General features: G+C 38.9%; 1 protein-coding gene across 4 annotated transcripts in view; it reads right to left on the bottom strand.

The window, feature by feature from the left end:
* MME (membrane metalloendopeptidase) overlaps nt 1-15,923 on the bottom strand; it is a 90,310-nt gene that overhangs the window by 40,837 nt on the left and 33,550 nt on the right. For all 4 annotated transcript variants that reach the window (XM_024562908.4, XM_045197123.3, XM_045197118.2 and 1 more), the window contains exons 5-9: nt 15,367-15,447; nt 15,185-15,280; nt 14,940-15,058; nt 12,771-12,836; nt 1,892-2,026 (exon numbers count right to left, since the gene is read on the bottom strand). In XM_024562908.4, coding sequence (XP_024418676.1) covers nt 1,892-2,026; nt 12,771-12,836; nt 14,940-15,058; nt 15,185-15,280; nt 15,367-15,447 — 497 coding nt within the window. The remainder of the gene's footprint in view (nt 1-1,891; nt 2,027-12,770; nt 12,837-14,939; nt 15,059-15,184; nt 15,281-15,366; nt 15,448-15,923) is intronic.

Raw genomic sequence — 15,923 nt, 5'->3', positions numbered from 1 at the left:
ACGATTATCAAGATTTGGCTGCAGTATTGTATATAAAATTTCTCAAAATCTTTTTATATTTTTGAAAATGGCCAAACCACATAAGCCATATTTGTAGGCCTGCGTCCTTCTATGGTTGAGGGACAGCCCAGTTGTGTCTGTTTCATATTATAATAACTTTTTTGGATATAGTCACCTCCAATTTATTGCTCAAATCCTGTCTCCCACCATCCACCACTACCAATCAGTATCCCAGTTAAAATTCAGACAGGAAAAAAAAAACCCACAGTGGTTTCTGCAAGAATTTAGGGCAACTAAAGCAGAGAGAACTCCTAGTTAGGTTGCAGGTTATCCGAGGACAGTGCTAGCACCATGTACTTTTTGTGACTGTCCTGTGCCTAACCAGTTGAGTGCTCTGTGCTTAAGTGTATCCAGTTTTATTTTATTTTTTTCACTGAATAAAAAGAAAAAAATTGTAGAAACAACTTCCCAACTAGTGGCCGAAATGAGTAAAAGCAATTTTACGTGAGAAGAGACAAAAGGTCAAAGTTTAAAATAGGAATTGTTTTTCAGTGACAGTTGCTCCAATCTCCCCTTTACGTCACTTATTTATGCCTTTACTTTAAAAATTACTTATTGAACATCTCCTCCATGCAACACTAAGCTGGACACTGTGAGAGATACATAGGTGATTCAAAGATGACTAAGGTAGCAGCCCAATCTCAGAGTCTAAAAGAGAGAAAATATGGGCACAGATAATTCTGAGATACAACTACTGGAAAGCTGAGGCTGATCGAAGGGGAACATGGTCTGGGAAGTGCAAGTGGTAAAACCCCAGGACAATAAACTGCTCTCCTCTAATAATTCTGTTTTCCACCCAGAGCCACATGTAACCCATCAAACTTCCATTCATCCCACTGCAACTGCAGGCAAAGCCTGATTCTGATCAGAGATTTTTGGTTTCATTAGTCCTAGGAAAGCTAAAATTGTCTTTAAAAATGTTCAGTCTTCAAGATTCTGATGGCAGTGGCAAGCAGATGGAACTTAGGAGTATGGGTTGTTATTTGCAATGTCAGAGAGAGCTCTGTGGGGCTAGACCAAACCTGACCATGGGCTCAGTCAATAACCTGGATGCTGCTTCAGCAGAGTTTCTCCCTTGAGGCTGTAGACCCATTCAGACAAGAGAATGCTGACTCAGACTCCAAGAGTTCACCTGGAGCTAGAGACAATTCACGAATATCCCCTTCGGGCTCTGCTGGTGGACTCTTCCTGTAAGACCTCCCCTGAGCTGAGCCACTGGCAGACTGAACTCAGTGACACCACACAGTCACGTGACCACGTTCAGGAGCTAATATTTCTCAGCAAAGGGATACAGGTAATCTCTGTAATCAGTATAAACTTCTTTTTAAAAAAGTAAAATTGCACCTATCAAAACAAAAACAGCTTTGCTGAATAGTTTAGCAATCAAATAATCCTGAGTCTTAAGGACATCGCAACCAACAGGTTGTAGTTAGAATTATGATGTAATCCACTTATAATAGGTAATTATTAGCTATTAATCAAGAGTATCTAGTTTATATTTAATATTTATTAATAGACATCAACTTAATAAATATTAATTTATTAATATTTAACAAGGAATATTTATTAGTTAATATTTAATACACATATTTACTAAAATATCTAGTGAATATTTATTAAGTTTAACATGTCTCTCAGATCTCAGGGACCCAATTTATTATAAAATGCTACAGTTCCAAAGGTTCTCTTAAGTTAATGATCCTTTACTAAGCTAGGCATTTTTATCACTTGGTTAAGGAGTTGCACCTTTTACTTAAAATACGATAGAGAGAAAAAAGAAAAAAAAGAAGCGGTTGGCATTATTCGGTGTATCAGAGATAATGTGGTTTACGTTGGCAATTTCTTTTTCCAATTCCATAACTTTATTCATTTCCAGGGAGAGCTGGTTTTCATCTATGGGCAGTCCTCTCTCCTGACGAATCAGTTTAGCCACAGAAATCATAAAATCCACATAGGCCGCACAAGCCTGCGAGAAATAAGTAACAGTAAGTTGCTGGCAAACCTTCTAAATGTTCATCACAGGGCTCTACCTTAAAATTTTATTTTCAATCCCATATTAATTTCTGCTAACAGATAAAGCACAATAAAATAGTTACCCTTTCCTAAATCCTGAAAGAAACGACCTACATGGATTCTTAGAAAGTCAACGAGTCTGAATTAGCACAGAACAATACGGCATCACTTTGAAAGTACTAAGCGATTCATAACTGTCTGGGTGTGAATATTTCGTAATTTTCAACTTTTAGTCAAGTTCTTTTAAATTACCTTAATAAGACTTCAGTTATAAAACACTTGATAAACATTAACCTAGTATTTTTCTTAAGTAGTAATTTATTCCTTTACCAAATTTCCTTTTCTTAGCCTTTCTCTGCATATATTTATGTATATACACACACACATTCACGATGAGACGGCCACAAACTTGTATTAATATTATCAGGACCCCTTTCTATTTGTCTCCTCTGGCCAACCAGTATTCTTTTTTTAATGAGACTGCGTTCTTATGAGCTTCTCCGAGACAAACCTGTGGCGTTTAGTTAATTCCATAGTTGGCTCCCATTACTGTAAAATTTCTTTTTTTTTTTCCATGAGTGTAAAATTTCTAAGATACCATAGATTTGGATATCAGCTTTCTTCTAGGACTCCCAATTTTTTCCATTTTATCTTCACATACATTTTAACTTTGTGAAGGTAAGCTATAAACGGGTTATATTAATCAAACTTTTACAGAATATATAAACACCTTATTTAAGTTCAGAGTGGCATCAACTCCAGGAAATTGAATGCCACTTTCATAAATCTCAACGCATTGTCATTTAGCCATTATTATCTATCAACAATTATGATACATCATGATCCCACCTCATTAAAATTGACTCAAAACTCAAGTTCCCAGCCCCAGCTTGATGATAGACAACATGATCACAAGAGGTACGCCACACCAGTCTGGGATGGATGGGCGCGTCTATGCTTCCAGGACCTGGTTGCAGGGTAAACACAATGGAAGGCTATCCAGTGCTTAACACTGTCACAGCTGCAGGAGAGTTTTACAGCTCTGCTAATCGATTACCAACGACAGGGGTGTGCTGCATTCACTGTGAGTACAAAATCACATCTGAACTTACAGTGACTCATTAAAGGGGTTAAACAAACATAAAACTCATATGGAAATGAAAATGTTTTATCAGGCAAGAACAGCAAAATGTACAGCTACCAATTTGAAAGTCCAGAGGACACCTTTACATAAGGTTTGGATACTGGTATTCCCCGATCTTTACTAAATACTAAGTAAGCAATTTCCCTGGGGAGAGGGCTCCCTCTTCCACGGATACTCTGTGATACAGGGGCTGTCCAGCTAGCATCTCTATCTATAGATTTGATGCTCAATAAAACAAACTATTTTTCAGCCATGAGCCTATATGAAAACCTAATCACGAAGGTACAGGATAATAGAATGTTTTTTATGTATATTCATGTCAACTCTATTCTTTTTCTACTCAAAGGTAATCAGAATTCTTGTTTCACTTTGAAGTAAACAAATATGCCTGGTTCATACCTCATGGGACCAACTATTCCAAAATATAAGCATGCAGTGTTTTTGAATTAAACTTTTCCTACTCAAAGGTAATCAGAATTCTTGTTTCACTTTGAAGTAAACAAATATGCTTGAGTTCATACTTCATGGGACCAAGTATTCCAAAATACAAGCATGCAGTGCTTTTGAATGAACGATTTCAAATCATGTAAGTTCATCGACATTCATCAGGGAATTATGACTGACTATGAAGAAAATGGTAATTTGAATTTTTCAGTATCAACCTACTGAGATTTTTTTTACTCTATAAGGGATGCTTTTTGTGAATCATATTGTTTTCTCAAACAATAACAAGAATGCTCTCTTGCACTTTGCTGATTCTGCAAACTGATTCTACTCCAATATCTTCATCCTTATAGAGGTATCTAAAGACTGTGGGACCCGGCATAAGGTGAGCATGGATGATGGATGGTGCTTCTAGTCTGCTGCACTGGTCAAGTTGCCCAGAAAACTGGAAGCACTAGCTTCTGGGATGCTTGGGTATTTAATACAGCTACTTGGAATACACGACTTCCGTTAATGAGCTTCATTACCTGGCAAGTATTCCAATGTGACTGATTAAATCATGTCTTAATATCTTGATTATCTTTCCCAGCTTCCAAATTTATATAGCAGCTGTCAGAACACACAGGCTTACTGTTGCTTTTAAATCCTTTCTACAAGATATGATTCGACTTTAAGGTTTTAACTTCCATCCTTGAGCTACTTTTAAATGTATAAAATGCCAAATGACTGTAATTGTCATAATTGGGGGAAAAACTAATCAACACATATTTTAACATTTAAATAGTACATTGGCAGAATATTTTTAAAATTGAAACTCAGTTTTGTGTCTGTGTGTGTGTTAGCAAGACAGCAGTTAGTTATTAGGACAAGTGCCAGAGTCAGCTGTCTTCTTTGAATTGTAAGACAACTTAGTTCAAGCCTCGATATAGAGAATCCTGTGAGAAAGAAACCCACCTAAATATCTGTGTAGCCTTCTTTTAAAGATAAAACATTTTAAATCCCAGTGCTTATACTAGCAGGCTCAGAGATGACAACAGTTGGATTAAATCTGTAATAGCAGTTTTGTTAGTTTTTAAATTACACATTATCAGTGAGGTGATATTTAGCAACATCCCCAACACCATGAATTATTACTCTAGTTAGAACTATCTTCATTTTGCAGGACCAAGGAATGATATGTATTCATTAGTTCTGTTGAGAAGTTGGCTCCTCCTGCTTCTGTACAAAAGCTGATGTTTGTTGGAGCTGCCAAAGAGGAAGGAAGCAACACCATTTGACTGTTGCCCTTCAAACTTCAGATGCTTTGTTAAGGTAACAGCAAGACCAAGGGAAGAACAGATAGCCCTCCTGTCAGATCGGCTGATATTTGGATACCCAAGTGTGCCAACGACCTGTGGGCCAGGGTGTTACTTCCAAAGATTCTACTGCAGGACACCCAGCTGTCACCAATTTTCTACCTCCCCCTTTTCAGGGAGACAACTGACATAATGCGAAGCATGACGTAACTGAGAAGTCCCAGAACTCTACTATTCCTAGCCAGTGATGCTGGAGGATATTTAATAGTGTTACACAAGAAATTTTCTGGAGGAACACACAGAGGACACAGAGATGGAGAAGCAGGAGTGAAAAGGATCCACTGTGGACTGTCATGGGGACTGTTTGGAGAACCTGCAGATTCATGAGAAATTATTTAACTTCTAAGGTTTGTTGCCTATGTTTTGGAAGCTGCATGCAGTTCTTCTTTACAAACTTGGTTGAGTCAATCTCAAAAAATTATCTTGTCATAATCACTAAGTCCCAAGTTAAAAAGCTTCTTTATGTTCTGTTCACACAGATACCTGGACTGGGTGAAACCTACTGACTATTAGTCACCTGGTTCCCAGAAAGGACAAAATGAGGTCAGCAGTTTCCCCTGTAGGATCTGTTTTCTCAAGTCAACCAAGCAGTCAGAGTGATTTTTTAAAACCAAATAAAATGATATCTAAATTATCTACCTACGCCTACTGCAGTCATTCACCTTGTATCATATTACCTTGTTTTATTTCCTTCATAAAACTACTATCTCCATCTATCTTATTTCCTTAAACAATTTACTTGTTTCTTTATTGTCTGTCACTTCCCAGTAGAACACAAGTCCCATATGCACGAGAACATTTTCTGCCTTCCTTCTCTGACACCCCTATTGCGTAGAACAGTAACTGTCACATAGTAGAAGCTCAGCAGATATCTGTTAAATTTTTAAAAATGAAGTTAATTTTTAGGTATATTACGTAAGTGTCACTCCCTTCCTATGGCATCAGACTCTTACTCTCAGCCCAGGCCCCGAGCAGTTTCTTTCAGTTGTATTTTGGGTAAGTGGGCAAACGAAATCCTTCCTAGGTTTAACTGAGTTCCAGCTTGTACCCGGTTACCTACAGGACTGCGACCTCAGCTTGTGCTCTTTCCCGCGCAGGCCCAGCTTAGAGAACACTCCTGGTCATCTCGTTCTGGTCTCTGATCATCCTGGCCATGTTGCAAGTCTTTTATCCTCACTTCTAAAACATTTTCACTTTTTGTGACCCCCACTTTTTCTAAGAGCACACTTCTTCACAACTCTGTATCATTCTTGCCTTCCAGTCTCCACGGCATTACATCCCACAGCTTTTATGCTCCGACTCTGGCCTCACCTCCTCAGGCTCTCATCTGTTGGACCACTGGTTTTCTCATGTTTCTTTTAGCCCAGAAATGATCTGCTCAAACAGATATTTTGTTGATGTGTCCACAAGTAAAACAAATTGTGATGGACTTTCTTGTAGTGTGGATGTGTACATTAGGTATGGCTACACAGAGCCGGTCGCTGGCCCACACAAGGTGGCCTTCAGGTTGGGAAATCTCTACCCTGGCTTATTCTACCTCCTCAGACAAACACAGAGCATAAACACAATAGATCTATAACTCAATCAGAATCAAACATTTTGGGTTCCCAACCTACAGTTTCCCTTGAAGGAGGACAAGATAACAGGCCTGATGAGCCAAAGAGGTTAAAAAAAAGGAAGGTTTGAGACCAATTCCAATTCACCCCAATGCTGAGTTCAGAGATTTTCCTGAAAGTGGTTGATTTTGCAAGGAATCTTATGGTCATCACTCCTTTCAGTGAATCAGCATACAAGTACTGCCTCACGTGAGGCTGTTCACTGGTTTCATTTTAACATTTCATAAATGGGCTGATTATTTTTATGGGAATATATAATATAAAATTTCTTTTATATTATTTTCCTGGCATAGAAATGTATACCTTTGTAAGGGACAGAACTGTTTCAAATCTCACTGCTTAGATCTCGTAAGGTAGCAGGGTGTCATAAGCCATGTCCAGATAATCGGAGCACCTCAGAAGTCGGGTTTTCTTTCTTTAACAAGAGTGATCCAGCATGAGAAACTCACTGATGAACCCATTTTGAGATCAGCTCCCGGACCACGACATTTAGGAAGTTCTACTTATCTCCTGGGAAGGGAAGCTTCACACCACAAGAACCACGCAGGTAAATCCAAACTGGCAAGACTGTCGATATTTTAGTGTTTGCGTTTGTACAGTATCCCCACAGACGTCTTTATGGCCTTCTGCCTAATACACGTATTTGGCCCACACAACATCGAATTAACAACATCACATTGTAAGTCCCTGGAATAAGATGGTGTTTTTCTAGTCCTGTTTGGCAACTTGTGTCATACACAGGAGCTGGCTTAATTAATACTTTTAAATGAGATTTGCTCTCAGGTGTTTTGTAGAAATACCTGAGAAGGTGTTTCTGGAAGGAAAGAAGGTTTCCTTCTGGAAGGAAAGCTAGATTGAAAACTAAGAGACAGAAAAATAGCAAAGTGGGCTATAGTAACTATTTCTCCTGTATCTTATGACAGAAACCTCTATTTTGTTTCCTGTCAGTAGAACTGTCAATCAAGGGGGTCTCCCTTCCTGGGTCATAAAGACGAGTTGGCACTACCAACTAGTTCATCAGAAGACCCAGTTTCCTGGACACAGTGGTTGTTTGAAGGAAGAGCAGATGTCTCAAATAGGCCAATCAAGATCCTTCTTAGAAATCGATAAGTGTTAGGAGGGATGGAGTGTCTTTTTTCTAGACCGTGAAGCTACAAATGGTTATCTTTGATGCCACATGAAGATGGAGTGCTAAAGAAGGAAGCCAACACAAAAGCAAGCGGAACCTAGAGAATGAGAAAGGGCGAGACAACTCGACGGAACCCCTGGGACCACCCATGCCTGGTCTGTCTCTAGAACTTCATGGTTAAGTGAGACAAACCAAAGCATTTTTTTACAAAATTTGAGCTAATCAGAGTAGGTTTCTACTACTTACAATTAATGTTTCTAGCTAGCACATAAATCTTCTAATCTATGGCTTGTAAGCAAGTCATTTTACTTCTTTGGGTCCTTGTTCCTTCACTGTAAAATGAGAGGCTGGACTAAATCCTCTAATGTCACATTTAGCTTTTAAAGTCTGTGTACAAGTAAACTTAAGTATTAAAGCAAACATACAACACTGTCATGTAAAAAATATAAGAATATAAATCTTTGGGTTTCTATTTCCTTAGGACGTGTTCCATCTCTTTAAGTGAGAGGTAAAGTACTGAAAACAAAAAGGAACTGATGTATTTAAGTTTAGAACAATAACCAGAGGAATACAACATGCATTTCTCAAAATATAACATTTAAAACTACCAGAATAAAAGCACATAATAAGTTTGAAAGGGCTTTTAACAAGAGTAAAGTAGGTTTTGTCTTAAAGGAAGAAGGTGCAAAATAGTTCTTGAAAAAAATGCATTATCTATTTTCATTATTTAGTGGTGTCATGAAACAAAGTATTGTACCAGGTCATTGCCACATCATAACACGAAAATCCCATTCTTAAGGTACCAGAAGGGAAAAAAATGCTCATGTGAAGTGGAATGGGCTTTCTTGGTCACATGAAGTTTCAGAATTACGGAAGATGATTCCGTGGAGGAGCTGTACACCCCAGAAGGAGGGATCAGAAAGAACCTGGAGAAATGAGCTTAGGCAATGATTTTATCAAAGAGATCTATGGTTAGGGTGCTTAAAAAAAAGATTTTACTTATTCATTTTTAGAGAGCGAGAAAGAGATGGAGAGAAACTTCAATCAGTTGCCTCTTGTATGCATCCCAACTGTGCCCAGACCAGGAATTGAACTGGTGACCTTTGGCTTTGTGGGATGATACCCAACCCACTGAGCCACATCAGTCAGGACAGATTAAGGTGCTTTTGATCAAAGAGGGGGTGTGACCCTCCCTTATCTCCAGCCCTTGAGGCATATGTGCAGAGCCAGACTCCACACTACAGTGTGAAAATCATTGCCTAGAAGGCAAAGAAGCTAGGCTTCTCTAATCAAAGACGGCATCTTTCTTGGTAAAAATAAAGTTGCTGACCTCACATCAGTTTTCAAAACATCCCTTGGTTATTTTCAGTAAGATAAAGTGGACTGCAAAAGTATGAGAATCACTGAATGTAAATATTTCAGGCAACTTGACTATAGCCAAGATTGAAAAGCAGAAAAAGAATACATGGCTTATAAGACGCTCAGGAAGTGTACTCCCTTAGCTATGGATGTACTGGAGCTCACACTGGCTCAAGAATCCAGGTGAGAACTAGGAGGGACCCCGAACAAAACTGGGTTATTCTCTTCTTTTTCTCTCTTCCCTGCCATCTTCCCCCTCATCCATTCATCCAATGATTCTACAATATTTACTTGGTAATTACTAAGGGCCAGACACTGAGCTGGGTACTGGGAGCAAAGCAAAGGATAAGTGAGATACAGCACTGCTCCCACCAAGTTTACAGTGTTCTAGAAAAAAAAAAATAACATTAATGTAAAAAGTATATAGAAACCCATATACTATAGGAACACAGAGGTATCTAGTCAAAAGTTCCGAGAAAGGCCTTCAGGAGGAAGCACAATTTGAAATTGGATTGAAAGGGTAAGGAGAAGAGGAAGAGAGCCAGACAGGTGGCATGTGTGTGGGTGGAAAGTTCCAGGCAGAGGGAGCAGCAGATGTAAAAGCTAGTAAGTGAGACAATCAATGAAGACCAGGAATACACTGATATTAAGATTTCTTCCTGCTTTTAACTTCTCTACCACATAACTTCTCCACTAGATATTATCTTGCCATCCTAAACTTTTCACCATTTTTCTCTGTGAAGCAGTAAAACAGAAAAAAATACACAAGGTAGTAAGGTAGCTGACAAACTAGAATTAGCTTTTATTTGAAAGCTGTCTGGGGCTGCAGAGGAAACTATGTGAGGAATTCCAGGTGGTAATGCCTGGGGGAGAGTAGTGAATATCATGAGGGAAATAAGGAAAAAATTGGATTTTTTCCCATGCCTAAACAAATTCACTCCTCTTACCTCTAACACTCCCCAAAAGAATGGATTTTAAAAGAGGGAAAGAGTACAGAAATAGTCTAGTAATTACTCATTTCCAAGACGACAATTAGATTTTTTCTCATAGGCCAACTCTCTTTAACTGGAAGGAGGTTGCCGGGAATTGGAGCACTGGGTTGAGAAGTTCTGTGGTCTGTGGTCTGACCCCATCAGTGATGACCCATGCTGTGGTCTGAGGCCACAGGAAACTGTGATGACCAAATAGCCACCGCTTTGGAATGCTGTCATGGAAGCAGGTGCTGTGTGTTTGCTAGTCTAATCCAGATCATCAGATGGCACGTAATCTGACTGATAAAAACTTCCAAAGTTGTAAGTGCTTCTGAATCATTTTCTCATCTAAAAAACCTCTCATATGAAGGACTACTCATGAAGTTGGAAAGATTTGTAATGGAAGGAGCAATAGACAAGTTCTACCTGGGGTTCTATTACTATTTTGCTGAGTGTTCTGGGACAATAAGCTCTATAAACACAATATATTACCGAACCTACTTTGTTATTTGACAACAAATGTAGTATTTCCCTGACCAGCGGATGCCAACTGCGGCAGAGACTGCTACATGTTGTTGCCATTGAAGCTCCCCTTCTCCTTTTGCTGATAGAACCTTCCGCCCCCAAACTGAATTTTAACAAAGCAAATACATGACTACCCAGCTTAAGACTACATTTCTCAGCCTCCTTAAAATTTAGGTGTGGCCACATGAGAATGTTTTAACCGATGAAATGTACACAACTACTTCATTGCTTGCAGAAAAAGAAGTGGTTTGTCTGCCAATTTCCCCTCTTTCCCCTGTGGCCTGGAATGTGAGTAAGGCACTGATGAACCAACTTCGCCCAGTTAGACTCATATAAAAAATATTAAGGTCAAACATCAAAGAAAGCTGTGGTCCTGGTCATTCTCCCGGAACAGAGCTTCCTACCTCATCTGAACTTCCTGCCTACCTTTGGACTATACCAGGAAATAGAAATAAACTTCTCTCTTGTTTGAGCTACAGTGTTTTCAGGTCTCTTTGTTACTGAAGCTTAGCCAGGACCCAACTAATTTACGAACTCAAATGCCTGAGGGACCAGGAAGTAAACATAAATCAGTGACTCATGTAGACAAGAGCCGCTCAAACCTAGGGAACAGGTGACCTACCTAAAGGGGGCCGCAGGGGGCACCTCGGTCTAGGTCTAACTGCTGCCACGTGGCAATGCGGCCTAGGGGTCCCCAATGCCACCCCATTTTCAAGAAATCTGGATTCTCAAGTGAAATCTTCCAACATTTTAAAATATTGGAAACTAATCCTGATTAAAAAACAAACAACAAAAAGCTGCAAGTTACGCAAAAATGCCTTTATATCAGACCCAAGCTTATGATTACCAATTTGTAACCTGTTCTCAATTATGAGACAGCATTGAATATAAAATGCAACAAACACACCATCATCCTAACAACAGCTTTCTGGAAAAACAACAACAAATAAGAACACTTAGCACATCAAATGTGTACACCAACGGCCAGGTATCAGAAATGTGGAGATAAAAAAACCTATGGTATATTTTTAGGATTGAAAAAATTTGATTTGGTTTTAGGGCATAATTCTAAATATGAAAAAGATTCCAGAAGATGATGATAAAAGTGTAGTATAATGAGCCAAAATTCCTCAATCACCCTCAACTCTGCAATAGGAGGCAGCTGGACAGCTTAGAAAGCCACTAGCTGCAACCCGCACAGTAACTGGACTGCAGTGAACTCAAATCCCACACCCACGTGACTGTGCTGTTGTGACCTTCTATAATATACATTTATCTTCATTTCACTATTTTGTAGCCACTCAAAAAAGTTAGTTTGCAGTGAATTTATTCCGTGGTATTTAAATTTAATTACACAAAATACATACTCAGCATAAACATATTTAGCTAATAATTTTAACCAGGGACTGATTTCAGCCACACCACTATACTGTGACCCATTAGGATCATCGAAGATAAACTTAACTGACTTATGAAGACAACAGTCATAGAACCAACACCTTCCCCAAATGTCTAGTAATGTATCACATTGCCAAGTTGTCTTCTGTTGTTCCTTTATGTCAATGAGCAAGAGCATGTAAACGTCAGCCTGAGGAAGGTAAGCTGAGGGGATGGAAAGAAGCACTCACTGCCGACCATCCAGCAATTCTGTGGGGCATGACACCCCTTGGCTAGCTAACCAATGGTGAGGTCAGAAGGTGGCTGCAAAGGTTTGTCTGAACCTGATGCTCTAGGTAGTCCTCTGAAAGTCAAATCAGAAGGCTCTGGTGCCACAGCGTATGATGCGTCTCATACTGGACTATTCTTGGGTCCTCACTAGTATTGCCCTAGACCATGATTAATCTGTTCATTTTTCAAATGATCCAATTTATAGGGGAATAAAGCATTTAAAATTGACTTTTCAAAATGGGTCATAGACAGATACTAAAAGTAAAGATACAAATAAAGAATTGCAAGTTTCCTTAAAATTCCTTCATTCATTCTGTTGAGAATATTCATTCTACCGAAGGGAGCTCACTATTGTGTGTGATTTTAAGTATCTGTCCAGAATAAAGAACATAAAGAATACATATTTGGTCTCAGTCTTTTTCATTAATTATAAGTTTACACCAGATGATTCTGTAGTTTCCTTTTGTTAAGATTTTTATTTTTTACCTCTTTATATATTCCAGTGCATACATAATAGTCTCTGGAGGGGAGGCCAAGTCGAGGTTGGTCAATCTATGAAAAATACATAAAAGAAGAAAATAAACCGGTTGATATAGAACAGTTTACAAAACGCCAGCATGCCTGTCTACGCGTGAGCCACGATCTTATAAACAGCAAGTGCTCTCTTGCTGTTTTTAAGGGCAACAATCACACACTGAGTGGACATATAATTAGGAAATGGTTTTCACACTAATTCCAAGTATTAAACTGATGGGTAGTTAGATAATCTGGGAGACTGTGCCGCAGATACTCGAGAAAAACCAAAGAAAACTTGAACAGGAAATATACTGGGAAGGATTTTAATGCAGAACAGAAGGTGCAGGCGAACAAAACCATGTGAGAATCTAGGACTGAGGTGGTTCCACATTACACATTTACAAGACATCCTGCTTCCTGAGATTCTATAATATGTCCCCCTGGGGGACATTCTCTTCTACTCACTCCCTTAACTGGGATACAATAAAAATAAAAGGTGGAAAACCTCTGTGGTAAGTGTAGAATTTTTAGCTAGTGGAATCTTGCCAGAGAGTTTTTTGAGACCCCCTAACCTAGGGGGATAAAGGAGACGCCTCATTGGTTCTCTCCAAAGCTGCTCTGCTCTGGACCTCAGCAGACTCCGCTGCGAACTGAGCACGGGAAAGACGAAACTCAGGTCTGCTCAGCGCTGTCTAGGCCACTCCACACCCAGAGAGAGCTACCTGGATGCGCTCGCAGCCCTGTGAGGTTGCTTCCTATGCACTGCATAGTAAGAAGGTGGGCACAGGGGAAACTTTAAAACATTTATTTATTTATTTATTTTTAGAAAGAGGGGAAGGGAGGAAGAACGACAGGGAGAGACACATCAATGTGAAAGAGAAACAATAGATGGGTTGCCTCTTGTACGCGCCCTGACCAGGGGCTGATCCCTCAACCCAGACATGTGGTCAGACTGGGAATCAATCAGGTGACCTTTCGCACTGCTGGATGATGCCCAAACCACTGAGTCACACCAGTCAGGGCTACAGGGGAAACTTTTAAGTACAATGTCTTTGATGTTCAACTAAATAGTTTGATATAGTCAATCATGGATAAATATTTCTTGGTTTATTATTTAATGATAAAATATTTTGAGCTCTTGAAGAAAAAAAGAAGATGGGCCCAGGGCCAAACCTGAGCATTTGTGGGTGGAAGCGAGACTCCTAGCAGGAAGAACCAGGTCAGGACAAAAGAAGCATCACGCAGAGGACTGGCGTGGGAAAGCCAGCAGGCATCTCCACGAGCAGAGCTCTGCTCCTCCTTTAAAAACACAGTCCCTCATGATGATCCCGCAGGATGCTGGCACTTGAGAGCCCAGGGAGAGAAACCAGGAAGGGAGGAAAGGGTCCACTGTAGAAGAGAGCTGGGTTCCATGTTTTTCATAATTTTAAATAAATGACCATGAAGATTTATGCGATAGTGACGTAAATGTGATTCTGTGACCTGCAACTTTTGGTTTAGTTTCTTTAACAAGGGAGTGAATAAAAGCTTTATACATTTTTTTAGTCTGTTCCAAACATACTCCTTAAGCATAAATCTTGTTTTAGGTGACACCTTAGATAAACCTAAATGAATGGCTTACATTAAAAAAAAAAATCTGACAAAGCCATTTGAAAAGAATGGCATCTTATTTACCTTAATTGAGAAAAAAGTACAGACATTCTTTAGCAAGAACCAAAACTGTGTTCAAAAATCCCTTCTCTATGTTCTCTTTGGAAGCAATTAGGAATTTCTGGTTTCCAGACTGCATTACTATGTAAACCAGCCCACTCTCCTTTCAGAAACATACAGAGACATCAGGCGCTCTTTCTAAATAGGAGGGGCCCGATGTCTTTCATTTCTTATTTGTTTTATGAAAGGAGAAGTATCTAAAATAAAGGAACTATAAAGGAGAGATGAATGTCTAAAATACAGCATTAAGAATATATTTTCAAAATTGAGAATCTAGATATCAGGGACAGAGCATTAATTTATTGGCACCTTCCCATGCAATTCAAATGAGAACGTGCATTATTTCTCAATATCAACAACAACAACGTGTATGGAAGTTTTATTACAATTTAAAGGTAACTTTGGCTGCTGACAGCCACACAAACTTACGTGAATTATATGGTTCACAGAGTTCTTATCATCAGTGCCAACAAAAAAGTTAATAATGACTTTTTTCCCATATTTAGAATTCAGTTGTGCAATAGCTTTCTCAGCTGTCCAAGAAGCACCTAAAGCAATGAAGGGTAAAGTCCATCTTTAGAAGCTTTAGTGAATAATATGATACCATAATATAATAACATAGATTTTATTGGAAATTATTATTTTTTTTAAAAAAAGAAGGAAAACTGCCTTACCATGTGTTTGCTCCCAGTTTTCTGTGGCTACTGGCCAATCGTATATATCTGGTAACACTTGGAGTAGAGGCATTCCACCTCTGCTATCGATAGCAGCTTTTGAAAGCAATGAAAATAAATGTATTAAGAAGTCTATGCATGTTTTAGCACGCTCTTAGTGAAATATAATGAGGAACACTTACATTCATTTATACAAGATCTGTACAATGTTTTTGCTTTCTGCACTGCCACTATATCTTCAGGTTTGGGGTCCTGAAGGACATCTGAAATGGAGCATTTAAGAAAATGCATTAATATAATTGCTGATTTGCAGCAGTAATTAACATTTTCAACATAGGTTCGGTAACAAACTTGCTTCTTTGTATGTATGATCATTCCCTTCCCGTGCCCAGACCCTACAGGAAAAACCAAACCCCTTACCTAATCACCATTCCTAGTGTAGAACTGGGAGTTACTTTCATCAGCCAAGTTACATGAAAGTGTTTTTGACTAGATTATCTTTTTTCTTTTTTTTTTTTTTGAACAGTGATGTGTACTGCTCTGCCACAGATAAGTTACTTTGGTTTCAAATTGAGATTAAAAAGCAAACAAATAAGAATACAGAGGAATTTGGAATTTAATATGATACTCCTCTTGATGGCTGAAAAATAATTCTCTTTGTGTGATTGTACTGTTCATGTTCCAAATTAAATGAATTGTTTTACTTGTTTGGATGTTAGAAAATAGCAAAACTTGTTTT

The sequence above is a fragment of the Desmodus rotundus genome, chromosome 2 (genome assembly GCF_022682495.2).
Source record: "Desmodus rotundus isolate HL8 chromosome 2, HLdesRot8A.1, whole genome shotgun sequence".
Taxonomy (NCBI): Eukaryota; Metazoa; Chordata; class Mammalia; order Chiroptera; family Phyllostomidae; genus Desmodus; species Desmodus rotundus.
This window is presented reverse-complemented; position numbering and strand designations above follow the sequence as displayed.